This window comes from Vulpes lagopus, chromosome 11, assembly GCF_018345385.1.
Source record: "Vulpes lagopus strain Blue_001 chromosome 11, ASM1834538v1, whole genome shotgun sequence".
Taxonomy (NCBI): domain Eukaryota; kingdom Metazoa; phylum Chordata; class Mammalia; order Carnivora; family Canidae; genus Vulpes; species Vulpes lagopus.
In genome coordinates this window covers 30,712,945-30,735,775 of record NC_054834.1, presented here as the reverse complement: position 1 = coordinate 30,735,775, position 22,831 = coordinate 30,712,945, and the positions used below count along the sequence as shown (strand labels likewise).

At 41.9% G+C, this 22,831-nt stretch overlaps 2 protein-coding genes across 3 annotated transcripts in view; one reads left to right on the top strand and one right to left on the bottom strand.

The window, feature by feature from the left end:
* The window catches only part of PBX1 (PBX homeobox 1), a 291,605-nt gene that overhangs the window by 99,368 nt on the left and 169,406 nt on the right, over positions 1 to 22,831 (bottom strand). The gene's annotated exons all lie outside the window — the stretch shown is intronic.
* LOC121501741 (methylsterol monooxygenase 1-like) lies at positions 14,774 to 18,281 on the top strand. The gene has a single exon (XM_041774093.1). It carries the CDS (start codon positions 17,459 to 17,461, stop codon positions 18,242 to 18,244), a length of 786 nt encoding a protein of 261 aa, XP_041630027.1. The 5' UTR covers positions 14,774 to 17,458; the 3' UTR covers positions 18,245 to 18,281.

The window sequence follows — 22,831 nt, the reverse complement described above, 5'->3', positions numbered from 1 at the left end:
AAACAATAATAAGCTATTACACAGTAACGTAAATGTTTTCATGAAAAATACTATTTTGAAGTAAAAAATTAATGAGAGGCGTGTTTTACATTTTTGCAAAAATTTTTTTAAGACTTTAATTATTTGAGAGAGAGAGAGAGAGAGAGAACACAAGCAAGAAAGCATGAGAGGGAGAGGCGCAAAGGGAGAGGGAGAAGCAGACTCCCCGCTAAGCAGGGAGCTCAATGCAGGATTCGATCCCAGGGCTCCAGGATCATGACCTGAGCCAAAGGCAGATGTTTAACCAACTGAGCCATCCAGGTACCCTGCAAATCTTTTTTTAAGATTTTATTTATTGTCGTAGAGAGAGAGGGAGAGGGAGGTGGAGAGGGGCAGAGGGAGAGAGAGAATCTCAAGCAGATTCCATGCTAAGCATGGAGACCGAGGCGGGCCCGATCTCACGACCCTAAGATCACAACCTGAGCCGAAATCAAGAGTTGGATGCTTTTAACTGACTGAGCCACCCAGGTGTTCCAATTTTGCAAATCTTTTTTTTTAATGTGTGACCTAATAGAAAGTGGGCAAATTGTCCTGTCTGTGCATTCAGTCCGTGGCAATATCATATACCATGGAGCCTCTAGAAAAACCCCACTGTACACTCATCAAAGACTAAGTGCAAAAAAAGCAAATAGTTTCTCAGTATTGTTATCCAAATAGTTTTGACCTCACGGTTCCCTGAAAGGGCTTGGGGATCCCCCAACCATCCTTTGAGACCTGTAGCACTAAGAGAAGTTCAAAACGTTTCATGGATAGAACATCACAGGCCTGAAATAGGTCAATTCCCCTCTACTCCCCCAAGTTCCTACTCCGATGATGATCGTAGCTAATCGCAAAATATATAAACCACTGGCCACCAGTCACAATGATGACAAACCTGAATGCAAGGCTTCCAGCTTCAGAACTCCTGTGCTAGTTCTAGAACTTTCTTACAGAGGAGATAAGGGACACATAAAAAAGAATTTTTTTTTAAAGACACTGAAAGGAAGAAGAAAAAGGAAAAACAAAGTCTTCCCCGAGCCTCCTGCAAGCCACCTCTTGTTCTAGCATCCAGACTCTCTGAGAAAGAGCTGCCTCTGCCAATGATGCTGCCCCCAGGCAGCAGGACCGGCAACTGGATATCATCCTATTTCAGATCAATTTCCCCCTCACCCCGCCCCCCAACAAGAATAGCTGGTCCAGACATCAACTACCGGGTATAGTTTTTCTTTTATGGGCTTTTTTCTTTTTTAATGTTCTTGTTTGAGAATATATTTTAGTTGCTAAGAAACTAGTTTCTTATTGTAGACTCAGTGAGAGTAAAGATAAAGCAACTGTCAAAATAGCATGTTATTTTGACAGTAGCCATATCATAACCATAAATGATACAGTTTATCTGTACATTTTTACCTTCACTAATGGGGTCTAAATACTGTATTCTCAGATATTTCATACACACACAAAGACACACACACACATGCTTTTTAGTAAGAAAGGCCACCACACAGTTGGCAGTAAGCACTCAGGAAACAAACGCACATACAGACACACACACACAGACACACACACACACACACACACAAACACAACCACGCAGCCCCTACGTTGAAAGCTCCTTTTAAATGCAACTTGGGAGAAGTACAAATACTCTGTTGGCTCTGGCTCAGTGTTTACTTCATTTGAAGTCTCTTTAAAAAAAAAAAAAGAGAGATAAAATTGCTTTTTAAAAAGGTAATACACATTGTCCTCTAAGTAGTAATGTTTTTGCTTAAATCCTAACTTTTTATGTAAAGCAAAAAACAAGGCTTGGGGATGTCTGTATTCACTCAAACCATCATTTCTACATACGCATTCTTGGTCCATCAGGTGATGGTAACCACCGTGAGAGAAGGCAGGCCTTCTATCCTGGCCTGCTCGGTCTGTAATGCTCCTAAACTGTGCACTTATGCTTCGAAAAGGGACAGAACGATCCTCTCCCATCCGCTCATCCACCTGCCCAAACAGCCTCTAGTTCCCGTCCTCGTAGAAAGCTTTTGGGATGGTCAACGGTTCAGGCCTAGTTCATTTAAGCAAAAGCAAGCTCATGTGAAAGATCAAATCCACCAAAAATCTCCAGTAACTCAAACCAAATACCTGAACACTTACTTCATCTCACTTTTGTTTGGCTGACAAGCAGTTTTTGGCAGAATCTGAAGGAAACACAAAAATAGATCTTTATCTCTCTGTGCCTGCCCAGGAACGCATAATAATAAATGCTATTTGTCATTACTTTCACCTATTTCCTGGGCAATTACCCTTAAAAAATTCTACCTAAAGAGGGGCACCTGGGTGACTCATTCGGTTAAGTGTCCGACTCTTGGTGTCAGCTCAGCTCGTGATCTCAGGGTCATGGGATTGAGCCCCGGGTCAGGCTCCATGCTCAGTGCAGGGTCTGCTTCAGATTCTCTCCCTCTGGCATTCCCCCCACATGTTCACCTCCCCCTCCCCCAAATAAAAAAACAAATCCTAAGAAAAAGATTTTATTTATTTATTCATGAGAGACACAGGGAGAGAGGGAGGCAGAGACACAGGCAGAGGGAGAAGCAGGCTCCATGCAGGGAGCCGGATGTGGGACTCGATCTTGGGACTCCAGAATCAGGCCATGGGCCAAAGGCAGGCGCTAAACCGCTGAGCCACCCAGGGATCCCAGTAAACGAATCTTTTAAAAAATTAAATAAATTAAAAACTTTACCTAAGGACTATTTAGCAGTTGTTAAAGGTAATTATTTGAAAGTAATACAGCAACATGGAAACACTTTATACTGTTCTGTTAGTTTAGTAAGCAAGATGCCTGCATATGCTGCAATCTTCACTATCCAGCCTATATCTCTATCTGTCCACCTGTCTATCTAATTACCAGCCTACGTATGCGTCACAACAAGGAAACTACTGCAAAATGCAATGTGTTCCTGTATTTGGGGAACAGGACTGCCAGTATTTTTCCTTTTGTTTTCCCAGTCTTCTGTGCTGCTTTAATATTGTCTGGAAGGACATCTTAGAGCTTTAGCTATACTTGATTTTCCCTATTTTTGGTGGCTCGTAAAGTTTTCCCAGAGGGAGTGAGGACTATCCCGTAATGACAAGGTGAGGCTAAAATCAAACCTATTACAGAGTTGTGAGTATTTTCTTCCTGGTTTCCTTCTCATACTTCTGATCCTACTTGAAGTGAAGAAAGATTTCCTCCTGTCTTCTCCCTCCCCCCCACTATTTGCATCCCCGTGCTATCCTGAGGGGCTCCCATAAGGTTAGTGTGGTCTTTTCAAATCCTCATGTAAGATCTAATGAAATGAGGTGACCTTTCTCCTCATCCAGAATGAAGGACAGATGTCATGGCCGTTTGCTCCTCAAGACCACAATCCCCACCCCCCTCTTCTCATCAGCTCCAGGACAGCTTCCTCTGAATCCAGCCATACTGCAATGTGTAAACATTTCTGCTGTGAGATCTGAAATTTTAATAGAAATTTCCAAGCCAGAGGCTTCTGCAAAATAAGTGAATCACAGGGAAAATATCTGCTCTTTTCTGATTGACCCTTTTAATGACGTATTATTTAACCTTAGATGATCGAGGTCACAGAGCCCGCCATGACCTCTTCTAATGACTATTACACTGACCTTAGGCAACCAAGCCAGTAGAAATCAGAATTGATTAGGAGGATTTGCTGCCTCTTTCTGAAGAGGCCGGACGTGGAGTTCTTATTTCCACTTAATTATCTCTTGGCCTGTCCTCTGATACACATGAGTGCTTCTAGAAGGCAGCAAGCAGGAATCACAAAGCAGTGGAAGTCAGGTGAACCCCAATGAACTTCCTCTCTCCCTGTCATCCCTGGAGACACACACACACACACACACACACACACACATCTTTGATCACACAATTATTATTTATGGTGTGACATGGTTTTTTGTATCTTCTATTTCGAATAAAGAATTTGAGGCTCTTAGTGTTTAACACTTTGCATCTCAAATCCTGCTGGTTTATGTGTGTCATTAACAGGACCTTAACGTTTCCCGTCAAATGAAAAATTTTTTTAAAAAAGGAGGAAGAAGAAGAGGAGGAATGAATGAATGGCACCCATACTATTTCTCCCATTGGTTAAACTTCATTTTAAAGTTAAAATAGTGGGTAGACTTTTCTTCACAGGCTGCTGGCTGTATATTATTTTACTACTCATGATCGGGTGTATACATTAGGGGAAATGGAGTAAGAAATATTTCTGCTCTGATTCATAAACCTTATCTTCCCGCTGTCACCCTCCAATCTAAAAATTCTAAAGCTGTCTGACCCCAACATGTCCTGGAACACCATTTCTCCTCAAACCATGAAGGCTGTCCTTTTTTCCTAGGTCTCACTACAACTCGTGTCAAGTTGAGCATCGCCGAGGTCCAGTAAATGTCTCCACTCAGAGGACTGTTCATTATCTCACAACTGCTCTACTCCTCAGCCCAAGAAGAAATGGCCAACAAAATCCTGCATTGCCTACTTTTCCTGTGGAAGGTGGCAGATACTCTCATTTCTAGTGAGCCCATGGTCATTCAAGATTCAGACAGGTACGGTTACTTGCTTACGGTTACACAGAGCGGAGGGCTGTTCTAATCTGGCAACCAGGACACAAAAATATACAAAAAAAGCATTATCATATTACACCCATAATAGGCCAAGAATATAAACATGACCACATTTGTCTTTGCCCCAACTTTTGTCCTCCTTTCTCATACTTTCAGATATACCTACAACACACGCGCGCGCGCGCACACACACACACACACACACACACACACAGGTGCCACATTAACGTAAGTAGGAGAGTTACAAACATACTCTTTATAGTCGATCTGCTAAAAGGAAAAAGACCACTCTCAAATTTACTAGTACTTAAATCTGGAAAAAAGGAGTCTGAATTTAGTGGTACAACAATAAAATTTAGAGTCAGCAGATCAGATTCTGAGCTGCTACTCAGTAACTTCTGGGTTAGGTGCTCCCTGGAAACTCGATTTGCTTAAGCCTCAGTTTCTCATCCATACAAAGGGAACAACAGCTTCTCAATGATTCGGGGACATAATAAAATGAGAAAATGAAGTCTTGTGTTCCGTGAAACACAAAATCCTTCCTTTAGGATTACTTGGAAGCACCATATGGAAACTAGTAATTTCCAGGTGACTCTACTCCAGAAACGACCCAGGTGACTCTACTCCAGAAACGAAATCCTGTACCTACTCACCTGCCCACCTTACCTCATCCCCACTCCCTGTAGCCACACACATCAATGAGGACCCCACAGCATTCTGTGCAGAATTGATGCTAAAATGAGTGCTGGCAAGAAATCCAGGTGGGAAACATAGGAAAAAAAACTATTCACTAGCACTTTCTCATTACATTTAAGAGTGTGACTACCTGTTACCACTTTACCTATAAATTCCAGGCTAAGTGACCAAGATGTGTGAGCAGAATGCTCCCCATCACTTTAACATCTGTTGGGAACCTCTTGCACCAAGACGCCAAGCACAAGAAAATAATTCCGAATACTTTTGGTACCTAAAAGCTGGCTTTCTTAGCTTTTCTTTGGCCCTAGGAAAGTTACATTCAATACTTTATTTCAAAGTACTTGGGATGGCCACTTAAAAATATACATGCTATACTATTCTCTTAGAAAATAATCAGATGTGGGCACCTGGATGTCTCAGTCAGTTAAGTGTCTGGCTTCGGCTCAGGTCATGATTTCAGGGTCTTGGGATCAAGCCCCACATCCAGTTCCGTCTTCAGCGGGGAGTCTGCTTGTCCCTCTCCCTCTGCCTACTGTTTCCCCCTGCTTGTGCGCTTGCTAGCCCGCTCTCTCAAATAAATAAATAAAATCTTAAAAAAAAAATAACCATCAGATGCTTTCCTAGGCACTGCCAAGGGCCATGTGGCAACAACAGATCAGTGAGAGATTGTTTCAATTCTGATATTTAGGATGTGCGATGGAGGCCAATTGGCAGGATCCTTCAGAAGCACATGACTCAGTCACGTCAATTCCGATTGGACTGGAAAGTCTCAGTATCCAGAGGAAAATGGAACGCAGGAATAGGATATTAATATTAATGGCACTGGGTCACATATGCACATAGAAAGGCATGCAGCAGAATTCACAAAGAGATTTCTAAAGGCTCTTGGAAAGGTCTAACCTCAGATGGTCTCTCACTCTGCTAATGTCTTTATTAGACACTTCACAGAAGGAGTAAATTGGCAGAAAATGCTTAGAACCTTTGGCCTAACCTGCAGCTGGTTGACTAAGTTTACTACAAATAGACGATTGGATTGATATCGTTACGATTACTACTACTTTCTTTGGGTGCTTTAAATTTAGAGGATGCAGCTCAACGAGGAGATTCAAAACCACTTTGCAAACTGATCATGTTGACAAAGCAGTGAGGCACCTCATCTCTGGTTCTCTATGCACTTCCCAACATTAATTATTACATCACTTTGGCCAAGAAACAGTATTATTAGCTCAATTTGATAAGGGCAGAAGTGTAGGTATAGATATAACTGTTATTATTAAGAAATAGCATTTGTATAATAATAAAGGCTCGATCCTTTACAAAGCACTCTTAGCAGGCAGCCTGTGATGATAAAGACAAGTCCCAGGGCAGCGTCGGGAGAAAGACAGAATTCAGTAATTCTAATTTCCAGGCCATTGCTCAGTCTGTGGCCCGTGCTTTCCTTCTATTTTTCACTGTAAAGTTTAAGTGTCCTGCTTTGATATTTTCCTTGGAGAGGCAATGTGGTGCCGTGGAAAAGAATATGGATTTTAATATCAGCTTTGCCATTTACTAGATCTGTTGACCTTGGGCGACTTTCTTCATCTCTCAGACTCAGTTTCTCCATCTTTAAAATGAGGATAGAAGTATTAACCTGCAAGTCTGGCGTAGATAATAAAGCACTGCCACCTAAGAGTGGTGTAGGGAATAAACACAGTGCCTTGTGAGCGTGGTATATTACATAGAACAGAGTCTTGCCGATGACAAGTAATCAGCCAAGATGCCATCCCTCCTTCCCGGACCCTGCACCCACGCCCCTCCCTGTCCCCACACACCCTGTCTTCTTAGATATGACACTAGATCAAATAGCTCAATAAAATATGGGATCCATGTGAAATTTCCAACCCTGCTGATGAATCAACTCTCTCGGATTACCTATATATCTCCCATATACAGCTACCTAAGAATAGAGGGCATGTCTACAACCTCTGCCTATTAACCCTTTCACCTCTGATCATGCAGTGACTATGGAAGAGAGGGAGAAATTATTTGTTGGGTGACTGTCATATACTAAGCACTGTTGTAGCTACTGGGGAAGCAGAAACAATCTAGACAGATCAAGATGTTCTCCCACAGATGAGACACTACCCCTGCCTTGCAAGGTTGTTACAAAGATCCAATAAAGGCAGTAGATATAAAGACATTGGGTACAGAGGCTACATATCAGAATAATTATGAGTGTTAAGTGACTTCGCAAAGAGAGGCGTGTTCAGTAAACTATTCGCCCATTGGACACATGTTAAGATGTTGTGGCTGGAAGTTCTTCAAGTAGTAAGTATAGAAGATTTCTGATCTCTCAATCCAAACACAAAGAAGTAAGGAACTATAGAAAAGAGGGAAATCTCCTAAAGTTACAAGATGTGGCTAGAAATGGGCCTCGGAAATATAACCCACTATTGAGTCAGACACATTACTTTGAATTTCTGATTTTGACTTGGTGTCGAACATGGGTGCGGTCTGCCTATGTCTTCTGCTATTTCAGAAATTATGCCATTTGTCTCGGATGTTCTGTGATCCTACCTCCTGGTGTTATCTTCTGGTGTATGTAATAAATGTGAGCTCAAGAAATCCAGATTAATGCAACAAGTCCTCACAGTGCCATCAGACTTCTAGTTGCCTAGCCAAGGCCCATTCTCTACCCTTCCTCCTTAGAAACAAAAATCCAATGTATTTAGAAAATATGCCCAGGCAAATGATTACATTCTCAGGCTTTCTTGAAGCTAGCAATGGTCATGGGACCAAGTTCTGGATAATAACGTGTATGTGGAAGTGTTTATGGGAGTTTTAAGAAGGCTCCTTCAAGGAATGATTCAAATGAGAACTATGCCCTTCCTAACCTTCTCTATCCTTCCTTACTGCCTGGAACATTGATGGGATGGCTGGAAATCCAGCAGTAATGCTAAATTATGAGGGGACCTTGGGGATAGAAGCTAAATGCAGAATGATAGCTTTATAAGGCCGCTTGTTCTCCGATGACTCACTTTTGGAATTCTATTCCACAAGATATTATTTAAGCCACCATTTTTTTTTAAATGTTGCCAGCAGACAGATCGGATGCTGGGTGATACAGGGTTGCTAAGCTGTCTAAGAGAATCCTGGATTTCCTTGGAATCAATTTTGGAAACATAATATGAAAGATGATGCACAGCCTCGCAGATACTACCTAATAAATTCTGAGGGGTCTAGTGCATATGCTGTGCTAAAGTGCAGGTTGGACATATATCATTTCCAACAGCAGCAGAGGGAAGTACGTTTTCTAGCAAAAAGATCAAAATAGTAGATAGTGAGGGGTAGGAGTGTTGGATCCTCGAGTCCTGAAGATACCTTATTAAGAAATGAGAGAGTGAGAGATCAAGAGAGAAAGAAGGAAAGGAAAAAGGAACAATTCAGCATGTCAGAGTCATCCGAGACTGACTTTCCAGTGGAGGAAGGAAATGAACAAAACAGATCAATAGAACCGTTATCAAATTTGTTATCATGGCAATAAATATTACTATTATCATGGTCATCTAATTATGTTGCCATTGATTGGACATTTGTGTGAAAGGAATGCAACAGCTACAATCCCACCAGGAGCTCCCCACTTAGGCTAGCTGGGCTCTCTGACTTTGCTCCATCCACTGGTCTTAGCCCCTGAGGAATCTTCTTCACTGGCTTACACTGCTGTTTGCCAGGAACTGACCCTGTAGCAGGAAAGTCGATCATATTATCGGAGTCAACGCTGGGTTCCACTCCTTCCGTCCAGTAAGTAGTATGCAAAGCCATGACATCTCTGCTCTATGATGAAGTTATTCATTACCACTTCGCATTCATCACTGTCAACTGCTCTACAGTCACTTTCAGAAGCCATGCCTCTAGCATTTTCAAGCAGTAAGCTGGGTAGGACTATTAACCCCCAGTCTGTAGATCTCTAAATATAAGCCCAAATTTGACGAAAATGATCTCTATGTGTTTTTGTTTTCATTTTGAGTCAAGCTGCAGCTCTTTGATTTCATTTTTTGTTTAAGTCAGTAGTTAACAAGGTTGGTTATAAATGGACTGTTTTTATTAGGCAGTTTCCTCAAGCTGATATCTGGGTTCTAATTGTAGATAATGGCCTGAGCATATCATTTTTTCATTTAATTCATTCATTCATTCACTGTTTAGGAGGAATCTCCTACTGTACTGGAAATCCAGTTTTAGGAACCTCAGTGTTGAATACTGAATACATGTTGGATCCTTCAGTCAACAAGTAATGATACCCTGTAGTTGAAGGCTTTGAAGACTTTTCTCCCCATACCTAGGATAGAACAAACATCAAATACCTACAGGTTTCCCTATTCTGGAGTTTCTCTAGAATTGATTGCAATGTGAGTAGAAAAGGTACTTTTCTCTTCAAGACTCCCTAGAAGACTGCCCTTCAAATATGGGTATTTTTTATTTGGCTCTTAGATGAAAACCACAACTCTCAGCTTTTCTTCTTGCCCATAAATTTGCATTTTTTCCAGATGGGATATGGTTTCTCCTAGAAAGGTTAAAGAAATTTCTATTTTAAAAGAATTAAACCATTGGCTGTTAGCTCCAGGTTTACAAGTCCCTCTTGGAATTGATGATGACATTTCTTTGCTACTAATGTAGGTGATTTTCACCCTAGTACTTCACTGTAGCTTTGGTGGTTCATAAATCAAGCACGCATACGTGTAGACACACACACACGCACATGCACGCATACATGCTGACTACAGTCTCCTAGGATAGCAGCCTCACATAGTTGTCTTCATCTAGAGATCATAACTACGACGATGGCCAGGGGACTTATTAAAACACTCTCACCATTTATTAGAGCAGTACAGTGAAAAAGGGGGACAAAAAGGTTGGCTACCATCCTACCAATGCAACCAACAGGGACCCACAGCCCATTTCTGCAGTTACTTCCTTGTACAGATATTACATTTAAATGACAGGAGCGAAAGACTCTGATCTACTATACCATTATTCTTTCACTCTTGGATCTGAAATACATTTTACTTATAGGACCCTTTCTGGCTGCTTGTTAACAGGAATTGCAATTTATAACCTTGGAAATCTGTCCAGTGTTCTTTGGAATAGTAAAAGCCTACATCTAAATCATATGAATTCTGGATCACTAAAGAATTTACCAAAATGTACTCCTGGCCCACTGAATCCAGAGATGTGTTCCTCAGGGCCCACGGGTGCTATTCATACTCCATGTGCCTTCAACAGCCAGAGACTACTTGGCCAACTTTTCTGCCTGTGTCTTAGAAAATGTGTCTCTCAGTATATACCTGAGTAAAACTATTAACACCACATAGTAGCAAAGAAGAGGAAGAACTAGCCCTTTCCTAGCACTAACACCAATACTCACACATACATACCTTACCAGCTCTTGTTAGGTTTTCCCTATAATTTTACCTACAATATTTAATAATGTTCCAAGCCTGATGGTTTTGAAATCTTTATCCTGTATCTAGTAACAGTGAACAAATACCAGTATCCACAGGTACAGTTAATTTTCCCTTTTCTGTTTTCCCAAAGAATTTTGCAAATATTTATATTATCAAGCACTTATTCTTATGTATTAAAAAGAGTTGATTATGTATTTACCTGTTATATAAACTCTTGAGTTCCTTGAGAGCAAAGATAATGAAGGTCTTATTCATGCCTGGCACATAATAGACACATATTCAATATTTTGCAAATTAATGAATGAATCCACATATTGAATCCAAAGTATCTTACACAAATCATTGGTACCTAATCTAAATATACTAATTCCATATTACATAAAGCCTTATTAATGGGGTCTGAGCTTGGTGAGTCCCCCCCACCCCAAATTAGTCGTAAGTTTATTTTCTCATCCACTGGTCCTCCCTCTAACATAGTCAACTTATTAGCAATATAGCTGCCTGTTACCGTGTGTCAAGTTTATGGCCACTAGACTGTGAGTTCTCTGAAGACAGAACTGAGTTACCTTTCCATAACTCCATATTTGTTATCCTTTCCATACTATTAGTTAGAGTATAATTTCTCCATCATATGGCTCAGCACATAGAAAGCATACGGCATGAAGCAATGGCTCAATGTGTTTTGTTGCCATGGTCACAGATCACCATAAAAAAACCGGTAGCCCACAGGAACTGAATCTATAGTGTTTTCAATCAGTGACTATGATGCTACTGGCCTCCGCCAATGGGTGGTAGGACTTCATCACCATCCCAGCCTTCTCTGCATCCCCCACCGCCCCCCCAGTCAGTCCCTCACTTGTAACTTTGATTTCCTCTCCTCATATTTCTATCAAACTGTCTCTTCTCCAGATATAAAAATATTTAAAACATAACCTATCTGACTTCCTCTTACTTCATTGAGGCCAGTAACTACCTATCTTTCTCTGCAAAGAAATGGAGACTTTCCATGAGGGGCACTTGCATTTTTTTTTAAGCTATAGAACTCTGGTATGTATGCCTATAGAAATGGACACTGTAATTAAAATATAAAATGTTACTCAAATATTTCAATATAACCTATTTTGTCTCTGAGATCTCAGGTAAATAAATGCTAATGTGTAAGGAAACACACACACACACACACACACACACACACACACAGAGCTACTTCATAAATGCTGCAGCAGGAACTGTGTCCAATCACAGAGAAAAAGAGACGGCAGTGTGCAACTTAAATGAGAAGGAAGAAAAAAGGCAAGAGAGGGGAAAAAGTATAATCATTGAAACTTTTAAAGACAGCAATTTAAGCAAATTGCCATATCTGCTTTTAGAAATGAAAGGGGAAGAAAAATGCTCATTTCTTTTGAAGGAAAATTGAGTAGGTCAATCGTCTCAATAACCACTAACAAAAGACTGGTTTGGGTGGTTAGGGAAGTTGCTCAGTAGCAGGTATTCATTGAATCTTGTAATAATTTCACTCACCACAAGCTGTGCAAGAGAACCAAGCACTGTGTAGAATGCAGCCTGCTAGGTAACACATCAGCAGCTGAGGTGGAAAAATAAAACCTGCAACCAAATATTTCTTGAGCTTTATCGCGTGATTATTTACTCCAAAGGCAGGAAGCTGTATATGGAGCCCATTGAAGGCACATGAGCAGGTGAGGTTTCAGAGTTTAAAAAGCACATAGAGTATGCATGTAGTATAGAGCTGAGACTGACTGACACCGGGGGAACCCACATTATTCAAGATGTGTCATCTTAGATGGTAGAGCGGTCATGAGTGCTTCAACTAGGGCTTCCGGGACCAGTTAAGCTTCCTGAATAATTTATTGAGCACCTACGGTATGCATGACATTAGTAAGCGGCATGGGGAGTATGAAGAGGAGAAAACGTGCTTCAGGTCTATAAGAGAACTCTACCAAAACTGGTATCACCAAACAGACCAACCATCACACCACCCAGAAACAACTGAATAGTTAGAAAAATACTGTTCAAGCTAGACGGTGCTACAGGATAATTTACATAAATAATAGTGGAAGGAAGGAGAATTGAGGGAGCTCTTCGGAGAAGGTTTCCTGCAGAAGGTAAGAAATGGGGCCGTGGAACACAATGCAGATCCGAACCCTGTTTTCTTGTTTCCTTAAATAGCTACACAATTCAACAAGATCAATTAATAGTTAAGACCTGTAGATTTTAGGAAAGGGGGTTTTATTTCAATGTTATTTAATTTCATTTTAACTAATTAATTAATTAAGAGAGTGCCCAGGTGAAGGGAGGGACAGAGAACCCCAGGCAGACTCTGTGTTGAGCATGTGGAACCTGACGTGGGGCTCAGTCTCAGGATCCCAAGAGCATGACGGGAGCAGAAATCAATAGTTGGATGCTCAACCAACTGAACCACCCAGGTTCCCCTTAAGGTTACTTTTAAAAATGGAATAATTCAAATTATCCACCAGAGCCTAAAGACAGCTTTATATAGAACACGAGCAGTCTGTATCAACTGGCTGATTTTTCTATCACCGTAAGTAAAATCTCACCTAATTTTTCCTTTGTAGAAAAGATGCTATGGTCTAACTCAAGAAGAGCTAGAGGTATAGCCACTTTGGAAAACAGCCTGGTAGTTCTTATAAAATTAAATATAAAGTTGCTCTATGACTTAGGAGTGTAAGTCCGAGGTGTTCACCGAGGAGAAGTGAAAATCTATGTCACACAAAGATTTATGCACAAATGTTCACGGTAGCTTTATTCATAAGAACCCCACACTGGAAATGATCCAAATGTCCATCAATGGATGAATGGATAAACAAATTGTGGTATTTTCCCACAATGAAATCATATTCAGCAACAAAAGGAACACATTTTTGAGCCAAGCACCAACGTGGGTGCATCTCAAAATACTATTTTTGAGATTTTATATATAAGAAGGCTGACACAAAAGACTACATTCTGTATAATTTCATTTACATGAAATTCTAGAAGAGAAATGATACCATTGTGACAGAAAGGGGATTGCCAGAGGCAGGGATGGTGTGTTGGGGGGGTGGCAGTGGCTGTATCGGGGCATGAGGCAACTTTTTAGGGTGATAGAAAAGTTCTCTATCTTAATTGAAGTGGTGATTGGGGGAGATACATATATTTGTCAAAGCTCATCAAACTATACACATAAAATAGGTGCATTTATTTATGTAAATTATACCTCAAGTTGATTAAAAATACAAACTAAAAAAAAAAAGAGGCAACATTCATACTTCAATATTGAAGTAAAGGCTCTGACATATTTCCCTCACTGAATCCTACTTTATTTCTTGATTTAGGGGACTGATCCACTCCACCTTTCAATACCACTAACGTCACATGTGATACGTGTCAATCTAACTTCAAGCAAACCCATCATTCAGGGACCTGAGAGCTGAACAGGCCAAGGCTCACGGCAGGAGCTCTCCTCGGGGGGCTCCGCCGTCAGGTTCTGAGAAAACACAGAGTGGGGCACACTTCTCAGGGCTGCCCAAAGTCAAGGCCAGGGGGTCCTGAGGTACTTCTGCTGGGCAGGACCCACCTGGACGTGTCCCTTACTTCCTAAGCCTCCTTGGATCTCGGTCACCAGCAGTACCTCCCATTTCCCCTCATAATCCTCCCGAATAACCTACAGATCGTCCTTCTGAGGGGCCGAAAACTCACACACGGGCCTTCACCCGGTGTCCCTTCTCTGGGGCCCCCAGTATGAAGCTCTGGGCTCCACCTCAACACGTGAAGGAAACCGGACAGTGGGAAACAACGTTTCCATCCTCTGGAGGTGGGCGAGCCTCGCCCTCCACCCCCCCACTCGGCCTCGCTGACTTCCCGTCTCGCGCCTCCATCCGTCCATCTTGTCTACCTCGTATTAGGTTGACAATTATTTTTCTGACTTTCGCGGCATTTCCTGGCTTGTGCCTTTGTTCCAAACCTATGTCTCTTCCGGAGGATAACGCGTGTGTCATTGCTCCTCGGGTGGCTTTCTCCCCTCTCTTTATTCGGGGAGCGCAGGAATGGATTCTCCTCAAAGAACGAAGATGAAAGGGGGAATTAGATGGAGACGAGAGAGCGTGGAATGAGAGAGGAAGGTGTCAATTAAAAAAATGAACCCCACCGCATCCCCCTCTTGACAGGTGGGGTGAGTGGAGCTGACAGCCGTCGCATTAGCTGGCTTTGGTGGAACCCTCGTGCCTCGTGGTCCCCCGAGCTCCAAAGGAGTGATTCCAGGCCTAGCGGACACACTCACACATTTTCACTTGGTGTTCCAACGCCTCCCCCGCAGCTATTTCTAATAATGGTAATTATAATGATTTGAGGCTTAAGCAGGGCAATTCCGGCCTGAAGGCAGATTGTAATGAAGTAGTCAGGGTGAAGGGAAGGGAGGGGGCCGCCGTGGAAGGGGCCGGACGGGCCCTTTCAGGCCTTAACCAGCTTTGTCTAGTCAAGTGCAACCGGGGCAGCCTTGGTCGGCAGGCCCCAAGTCACAGCCCGCCCTGCAGGACAGTCAGAAACCGGTTCTGCGGGGGAAGGGGGATCGCTTACACCCGCAGACAGGCCAGGCTGCGCTGGCTCCAGGGCAAACCGACAGCTCTGCGTGCGGCCACTCACCCCGGGCGGTGGCTGGAGGCCTGCCCTGCCCTGCCCTGCCCTGCCCTGCCCAGCGCCTCCCTGGCCCGCCGCAGAGAACACGGTCTTGGAGCCTTGGCCGGAATCCAATTACTGCTGATATACATCTTCTCTGGACTCCAAATGGCTCTCTCTGCCATTGAAGGATACCCCGGAATGTTGAAAACTTGTCCTGATTGCAGAGTTAATGGTCATGTGGTCCCGGGCTCTGACGGAATGGCCTTAGGGGGAGCCTTGATGGGCCTCCCCAGTCATCAGGGCCACCCCACCTCTCCGCTCAGCCCTTATTAAAGCCATTCGTTCTGAAAGCTAAATGAGTATGTTTCCTCTTCAAAAGCTCGAAAACAATAGCAGCAGCCAGGGCTCCCGTAGAACAATGCCGGCTTAATCACCATTCTCTTTCCTTCTCCCTCCTGCTCTTGGGCTCTCAGCTCCCACTCTCCGCAGTAAGGCCTTTACCTCTCCGAGCTTCCATACAACACGGGTATGAGCACAGGCAGACGGGCACACGCGCATCCGTGCTATTTACAACAAATTTCCAAAGTGCAAAACACATGCACGTTCTAGATACGCAATAACGTACAGAATTCAATCCCACTAAGTCTAGATCAAGCGTATCTCTGCATGTTTATTTGTGGCCTCTCTAAGCAATCCATAAATTCTTACGCTGCCAAGTGTTGAATGAATCCGGGAATCTAAACACTTTATTTTACAAAAGGAATATCTGTTTTTTCAAATGATCGTGGCATTGCAAATACGGAATGTACTTACATTGTGATTGGAATAGAGATGAGCTAAAGCTACGGTGTGTATATACATAGCTTATGCAATATAGTGTAAATAATTGCAGAAAACATAATGAAACAAATTAAGCATTTAAATTAAATTTTAACTGGAAATGAATACTTTTCTAATAGCATTAATGAATTATAGAAGCATTTAGAAGGTTCTCTGATTCACTTTTCACCTAATTTCCATAGTTCTTGCTATGCAGCTCAGAAAATAATGCCATGATATTATCTCTTTATTCAACGTTTCCTTAGTTCAGAGATTTTCCTAACGTAATTGGTTTCATTGGCAAAAAAGGCAGCCCCACAAAGATTCCCTCTCCAGATCACAGTACCATCTAATAGAGCTTTATCTTTCCCATTCTTCAACCTTTACATGCAGTCCAGGCACCTAAGTAAATACTGCCACAGAGAGGAAAAATGTTCAATATGTCAAACTTTATTTGTTACTCTTGGTAATGGTGTATTATTAGTTTTATCACACTATATAATTCACTAGTACAGGTAATTTAACACCACGTTATTCTCAGGGCCTAGTACTGTGTGTGACATACAACAGGCATTCAAAAAGTTATTTGTTAAGTCGACGCCTTATATGATAGTCATATCACATAACGGGAAAAAGCTACCCAATCCCTAAACTTCAAGAATCAGTACATGGTGGGTCACGGCAAACACATCATCTCCTGGTGATGGTGTGCAAAACAAACAAAATCGCATTAAAAGAGAAATTCAAATCACGAAGTTGATTATTCAGACAAGAAATAATAGGATGTATTTAAGTAATTTAGCATGGCAGTTTTTCTATTTTTGGGATTTTAAGCATGCAAATGAGTTGCCCACTGAAGTTGATTTTGGTCCATTATGTACAAGAGATGTTTCCTTCAAACCATCGCTGGTAATCGGGACCTACAATACTATACTTCTTACAACCAAATTCCAGGAAAAAAATGAAAAAGGAGATAACTTCAAAATATAGAGCACTAGCATCTGATTATTAGTGCTGTACATCAAGTGCACGCCCACTAAAATCTCATACAGCTGAATGTCCTTTAAAATCACAATCTGCAGGCCTGCCGCTGGGCCAGAATTCAAAGGCTTTCTGCAGAGATTTGAAAAATGGCAACAAATGAAAGTATCAGCATCTTTAGTTCAGCATCCTTGGCTGTGGAGTATGTAGATTCACTTTTACCTACGAATCCTCTATAAGAACCATTTAACAATCCTTGGAACTAAATGTTGAATAATTATACAAAGTTCCAGATTGCAACATGGGGATCCTTGATAGTTCATGAGGTTCTTTATTTCTTGTTCTGTTTACCTGGATTTTTGTTTCAATATATACCTTTCATGAAAAAGTACAAAATTCAAAAGGATAAACCAGAAACATGGGAAAACCAATGGAGATGTTTTAAAGTACTTCTCTTTAATCACTTGTGTATCCAGCTTCCTTTGATCTGTGGAACTTATTATCTTACAGAGTATTTTAATATACCTTATGATTGGGAAAGAATGCCAAGATGCTATATGCTTTTGGCAAGATGCTTTGGCTGTGCGGTGATGGAGGATACCTGGCACTATTTCCTGCATAGGCTCTTACATCACAAAAGAATATATAAATATATTCATAAAGTTCATCATGAGTTTCAGGCTCCATTTGGAATGGAAGCTGAATATGCACATCCTTTGGAAACTCTGATTTTTGGAACTGGATTTTTCATTGGAATCATGCTTTTATGTGATCATATCATTCTCCTTTGGGCATGGGTGACCATTCGTTTGATAGAAACTATGGATGTCCATAGTGGCTATGACATTCCTCTGAACCCTTTAAATCTGATCCCTTTCTATGCTGGTTCTCGTCATCATGATTTCCACCACACGAACTTCATCGGAAACTATGCTTCCACATTTACATGGTGGGATAGAATTTTCGGAACAGACTCTCAGTTTACTGCCTATAATGAAAAGATGAAGAAGATTGAGAAAAGATTCAATACATATCTCATTAAACCATCCTGAAAACACACATCTTTCCCGAATTGAAACAAATAGCGAATATTGCTTCTGGAATAGCTAACATTGCTTCTGCGGAGCAGAAATAAACATGTGTGCTGGCCGCTAAGTGATACAAAGAACATTAACAACCTTTAATTATCTTCCCAGTGGAAACTTTTTCCACTTTACATAAATGTTCTGTATGTGTAGAAATAAGTAAATATATAATGAAGTATGATTTTCATGAGGAAGTTGTAAAGGCCATGTTGCTAACCTTAAAGAAAGGTTTTAAGTAATGGAAGAAGTATCAATCTGTGTCTTTCCCCCAGTGACACCATAGGCCTGAAGTTAAAATTGGTCTCTAAAATCTAGTAAATATATAGTGGCCATTTCAGTATCTCTTATCAGGGTGTTGGCCTCATATTGAACTAAACATTTTCTAGAATTTGCCTAAACATCAAAGTATCATGGGTTGAACCATATCAATCTACAGTGAGAGTGAGGCTGCCAAATCAGGAACAGCCCATCCCAAGAACTTCCACTCTTGTCCTGAGCTGACTGGTTTGGGGTGATTCTCCTTTGAGAAGTCCTTTTGGATTGCAATGTACTACTGGTATCTATAAATTAAGGCATTTCAGAATTGCTGTAAATGGAGTATTTTAGTCTAAAGGTTTTTGGGTTACTTGAATTATTTTTTTAAAAATTGAGCTTTATTTCTGCTCTTTACCCTTTCATTTTTGTATATCAGGTTTTCATTATACTTAAAACTGTATCTTGAAACATTGTGAACTGACTTGCTGTATTTGTACTTTGAACTATTGAAATAAATGTGATTTTGTCTGAAAAAAATCACAATCTGCAAACGCATGGAGGAAAATACAAGTGCATATACATAATGAACCCACACCTACACAACACAGCAACATACAGTATGTAAGGACACGCATGTGCACAATAAAGCCCAGCAATCCATTTGTCAATGCGTCAACTAAAGAAAAAAATGAGTAGAATATTTCTGTGGACATAGCAAGAAACAAACACAGAAAAGGGTCTATTTTTTAAAGTGCATTTTAATTGTATAAAAGTTATTTTCCTTTAATTGATTAAGAGGTTTAATTAAGATTTAAAAATATTTCATAAAAGTTAAAATTTCTCTTATAATTATAATTAACTCAACTATAAAGCTGTTTAATAGTTTTCCTTTTCTAATTTATTGAAAAATTAATTGGATAGAGTAAAAAAAATTAGTTTCAATGTTTCTTCAGCCCTCAATTAAAGTTCCTTTTATGTTTTGGCAGTTCCCTTCTGTAAAATTAGAGACGACCTTACTTATGAACAAGGAGGTTATTTTTTATAAACATATGGTAGTGCATATCCCAGTATTCTTTTTCTGCACCAATAATCAATGCATCTTTTGGAATTGCACAATCAGGAAAGATCTCTGAACACGACTTTGAAATGATTCTAGTCCTAGGATTTTCTTAGATGACATGAAGACCCACCTCACCACAACAGAAATACCCTCCTGTGTAAGAAGAAAGGTGGTAGTGGGAATAAGACTCTCAAAAGTTGCCCTGCTAGGCACCCAAAGGTGCATATGACCCAGGGTTCCACAGTCCAGCAAGCAGGAGGCACCACTGCGTTAATAGTGTTACTCCCCCTTGTGAGATACAAGAGTGAATGAGACACATGGCCTGGCACCCTAAGCCCAGAGTTCTTAGGCCACTTGGTGAGTCATAAACACCCTGAGTTGATGGGGTCACCCAACAAGTAGATAGAATGAGGTCCATCTGTAGCCCATCTGAGGTTAGAACTCTATAGGAATATCAATATCTAAGGGTCTAATGGAGAAAGAGAAGCCCATTAAAGGGAACAAAATCATTCAGAATCATCAAGACCAAGGGAGTACAGCTTTTGAGAAGAGGTCATGAAGAAAAGTGTTAAACACAGCAACGACAGAGGTCCAATAAGATGAAGACTGTAAATTACACATTACATTCAAGCAGCTGTGTGGCTTTGGTGACATTATCTAGAACAGTCTAAGGACGGGGCAAAGGAAGACTGTGATAGGCCGAGAAAGATCAGAGGTGGATTTCTGTCGTCAAGCATTGGAATGACAGGAGGAAGGGAAAGACTGACTGTGTAGCTACAGAAGGACAGGGCCACAGAAAGGTTCCTGGAGGTTACAAAGGACTTGAGGATGCCCACGAACACACAGAAGACAAACAGAACCACGGATAAAGCCAAGGACCAGAAGATAGAAGAGACTAGCACAAGGGACACAGGGAGAAGAGTCACCTTCATATAAGAAAGGGAATACCTCTCGGAGGAAGCAGAAGAGGAAGGTGGAATATGGATCTGTCTGGAGATAACGTGGGGGGAGATTAAGGGATTCTGAGATCAAAGGGTTCAATTTTCTTCATGAACTAGAACCTAGTGCCATCTGCCAGGAGGAGGCCACATTCAGGGTTAAGAAGGGAATCTGTTTTAACAGTCACTATGGCAACCTGCTTCTCTCTAAGGCGTGGAAGTATTAACTGGCAGAGCTGAGAGCCCAGGCAAAGTTGGGGAACAAGTATTTGGGGTGGCACTAATCTCCCATTGGATGGACTGGGTGCCTGCAGGATGCTTAACCATTTCTTCATCTGTTTCTCGCTAGAGAAACCGGCCCATGTGTTAAGAAGGGAAGGTAATACTTAGAAAGAATGGATGACCTGGTGCCGATTGCCAGCCCCTTCTTTTCTTTTCGCTCCAAATTACCTACGGTGAACATCTCCGATGCCTCAGCACTGATATGGAATTTGGCTTCTTTATCAGCTCACAAAGCCAACAGAGTAATAACAGAAAAAGAAGACAAGGCTGGCTCCCACATCCGCTGGGAAGGCTGGTGCTTTGCGCATCTCTTTGCGGGTTGACCAGGCCCTCTCCTCAACATCAGCCCTGTCCTTCTGGTGGCCCACTGTGTAGGGAAGGGCCTGGTAGTTGATGCCCTGTGAGGGCCTGAGCGCTGACCCTTCCCGCACCTCTGGCTCTCCTGTCCCACTGGCGAGGCTGGAAGGTCAGGAAGATTTGTGGCAGCAGGGGCCCAGGCGCCATCCACAGACCTGCAGAGCGCACGCAGGCCGCCAAGCCGTGCTCACTTCTGTGGCAGACTTCATAAGGCTCCGCTCTTTGACTGGCGTTGAGTTTATGTGAAAGTAATTAACAGTAATTAATCCTTAATTACAGTAATTAGCCAAGTCGCAGTAAATTAAACCACATCTGGAGCAGATGAGGGCTTCCGAATGGGAGGCAAAGAGAGGCGACAATCGGGAGATGCTGAATTCATCTGACAGCATCTGATTAAGCCTACCTGTTGCTGGCGGCCTCATTTGCATGTTGTTTTTGTTTGCATTTCCCAGTAACCCTTTCAACGGCTTTCATGGTGTGGACCTCTTGGTCCCTGCTTAACTACCAGTTAGGCAGCCCTGCTGCCATGAGGCCAGGGAGTCCCTTCCAATCCAGCAGGGCGGTTGGGTTTGCCTGGGCTTTATTTATATGTTTCCCCCCCCTCCCTCTGAACAAACAAAAATATAAATAGCAGGGACCTCATCAAGTGACAGGCTGAAATCAGAGGGGAAGCCAAGCGAGATTTTTTTTTTTTTGGCTGATGAAAAGGAAAGATGATATGAGCCATTAACATGTCTGATGGGGGAAGGAATGCAAAGAGTAGGAGGAAGGCAAAAGACATTTGGAAAATAGGTCAAGTGGGTCATCGCTGGTAAAGAAGTTTCTAGAACCTACAGAGAGGAAGTCGGTCTCCAGAAGACCTATTGCCCAAACGTCAGAGACACAGACATATGTGTACGAGTGCATGCATGTGCACATACACGCACTGCATTGGCAAAAACACACCAGAGTCTTCGACTTTTCTGACCTCATTCCGATGAGCGCTACCCATCCATCCATTATGTTTTTCCACGTTTAAACAAAAGAGTAGACTCCAAGTTACACCATTCAGAGATCGGTGTTGACAAATATGAAAAGGAGAAAAAATATGGCAAAAATGTTGCAATAAATGGTCATTCTAGTTGCTTCTTTAATGCCAAGAGGGAAGAGCCAGTTGAGTTCATTTGCTTTTGTCCCCTATCGCTGCCCTCGACTTGACCACGCTTATGCAAAAGCAGTGCATTTTCTGCAAAATGAATCTTGGAGTCCGAAGTGCCAGGTTGTTCAGATCCCATTTTAGCTATGGCAGCTCAAGTGAGGAGCCCATGGAGGGCCAGAGATCCCTTTCTTCAGTAAAATATTTCACGGGGAGATGGAATTGAACCTTTTCCAAAAGGCAGGAGAAGGCTGAGGGAAAAGTGGAGAGGAGAGAATCACCTCCTTCCCCCAAAGATTACGCCTAACTAAATCATAAGACCCAGGATGAAACAATGACACTATTCCACCTTATTAATGGAGAGGTCCCAGGACACACACTCCGTACTATTGGGGTGGGCACTAGAGAGGTCAGGACACCCACATCTCGACTTCTGCTGCACAACTGTCATTGCTAGGCCACAGCCAACAAGGTGTGTCAGTGCTCTAGCATGGGGATGGCTCTGTCCTTCCTCATTGATGCCACCA

What these genes read in the sequence shown, in the direction of transcription:
- LOC121501741 (XM_041774093.1), top strand. Translation starts at nt 17,459, where the DNA reads ATGTTGAATAATTATACAAAGTTCCAGATTGCAACATGGGGATCCTTG.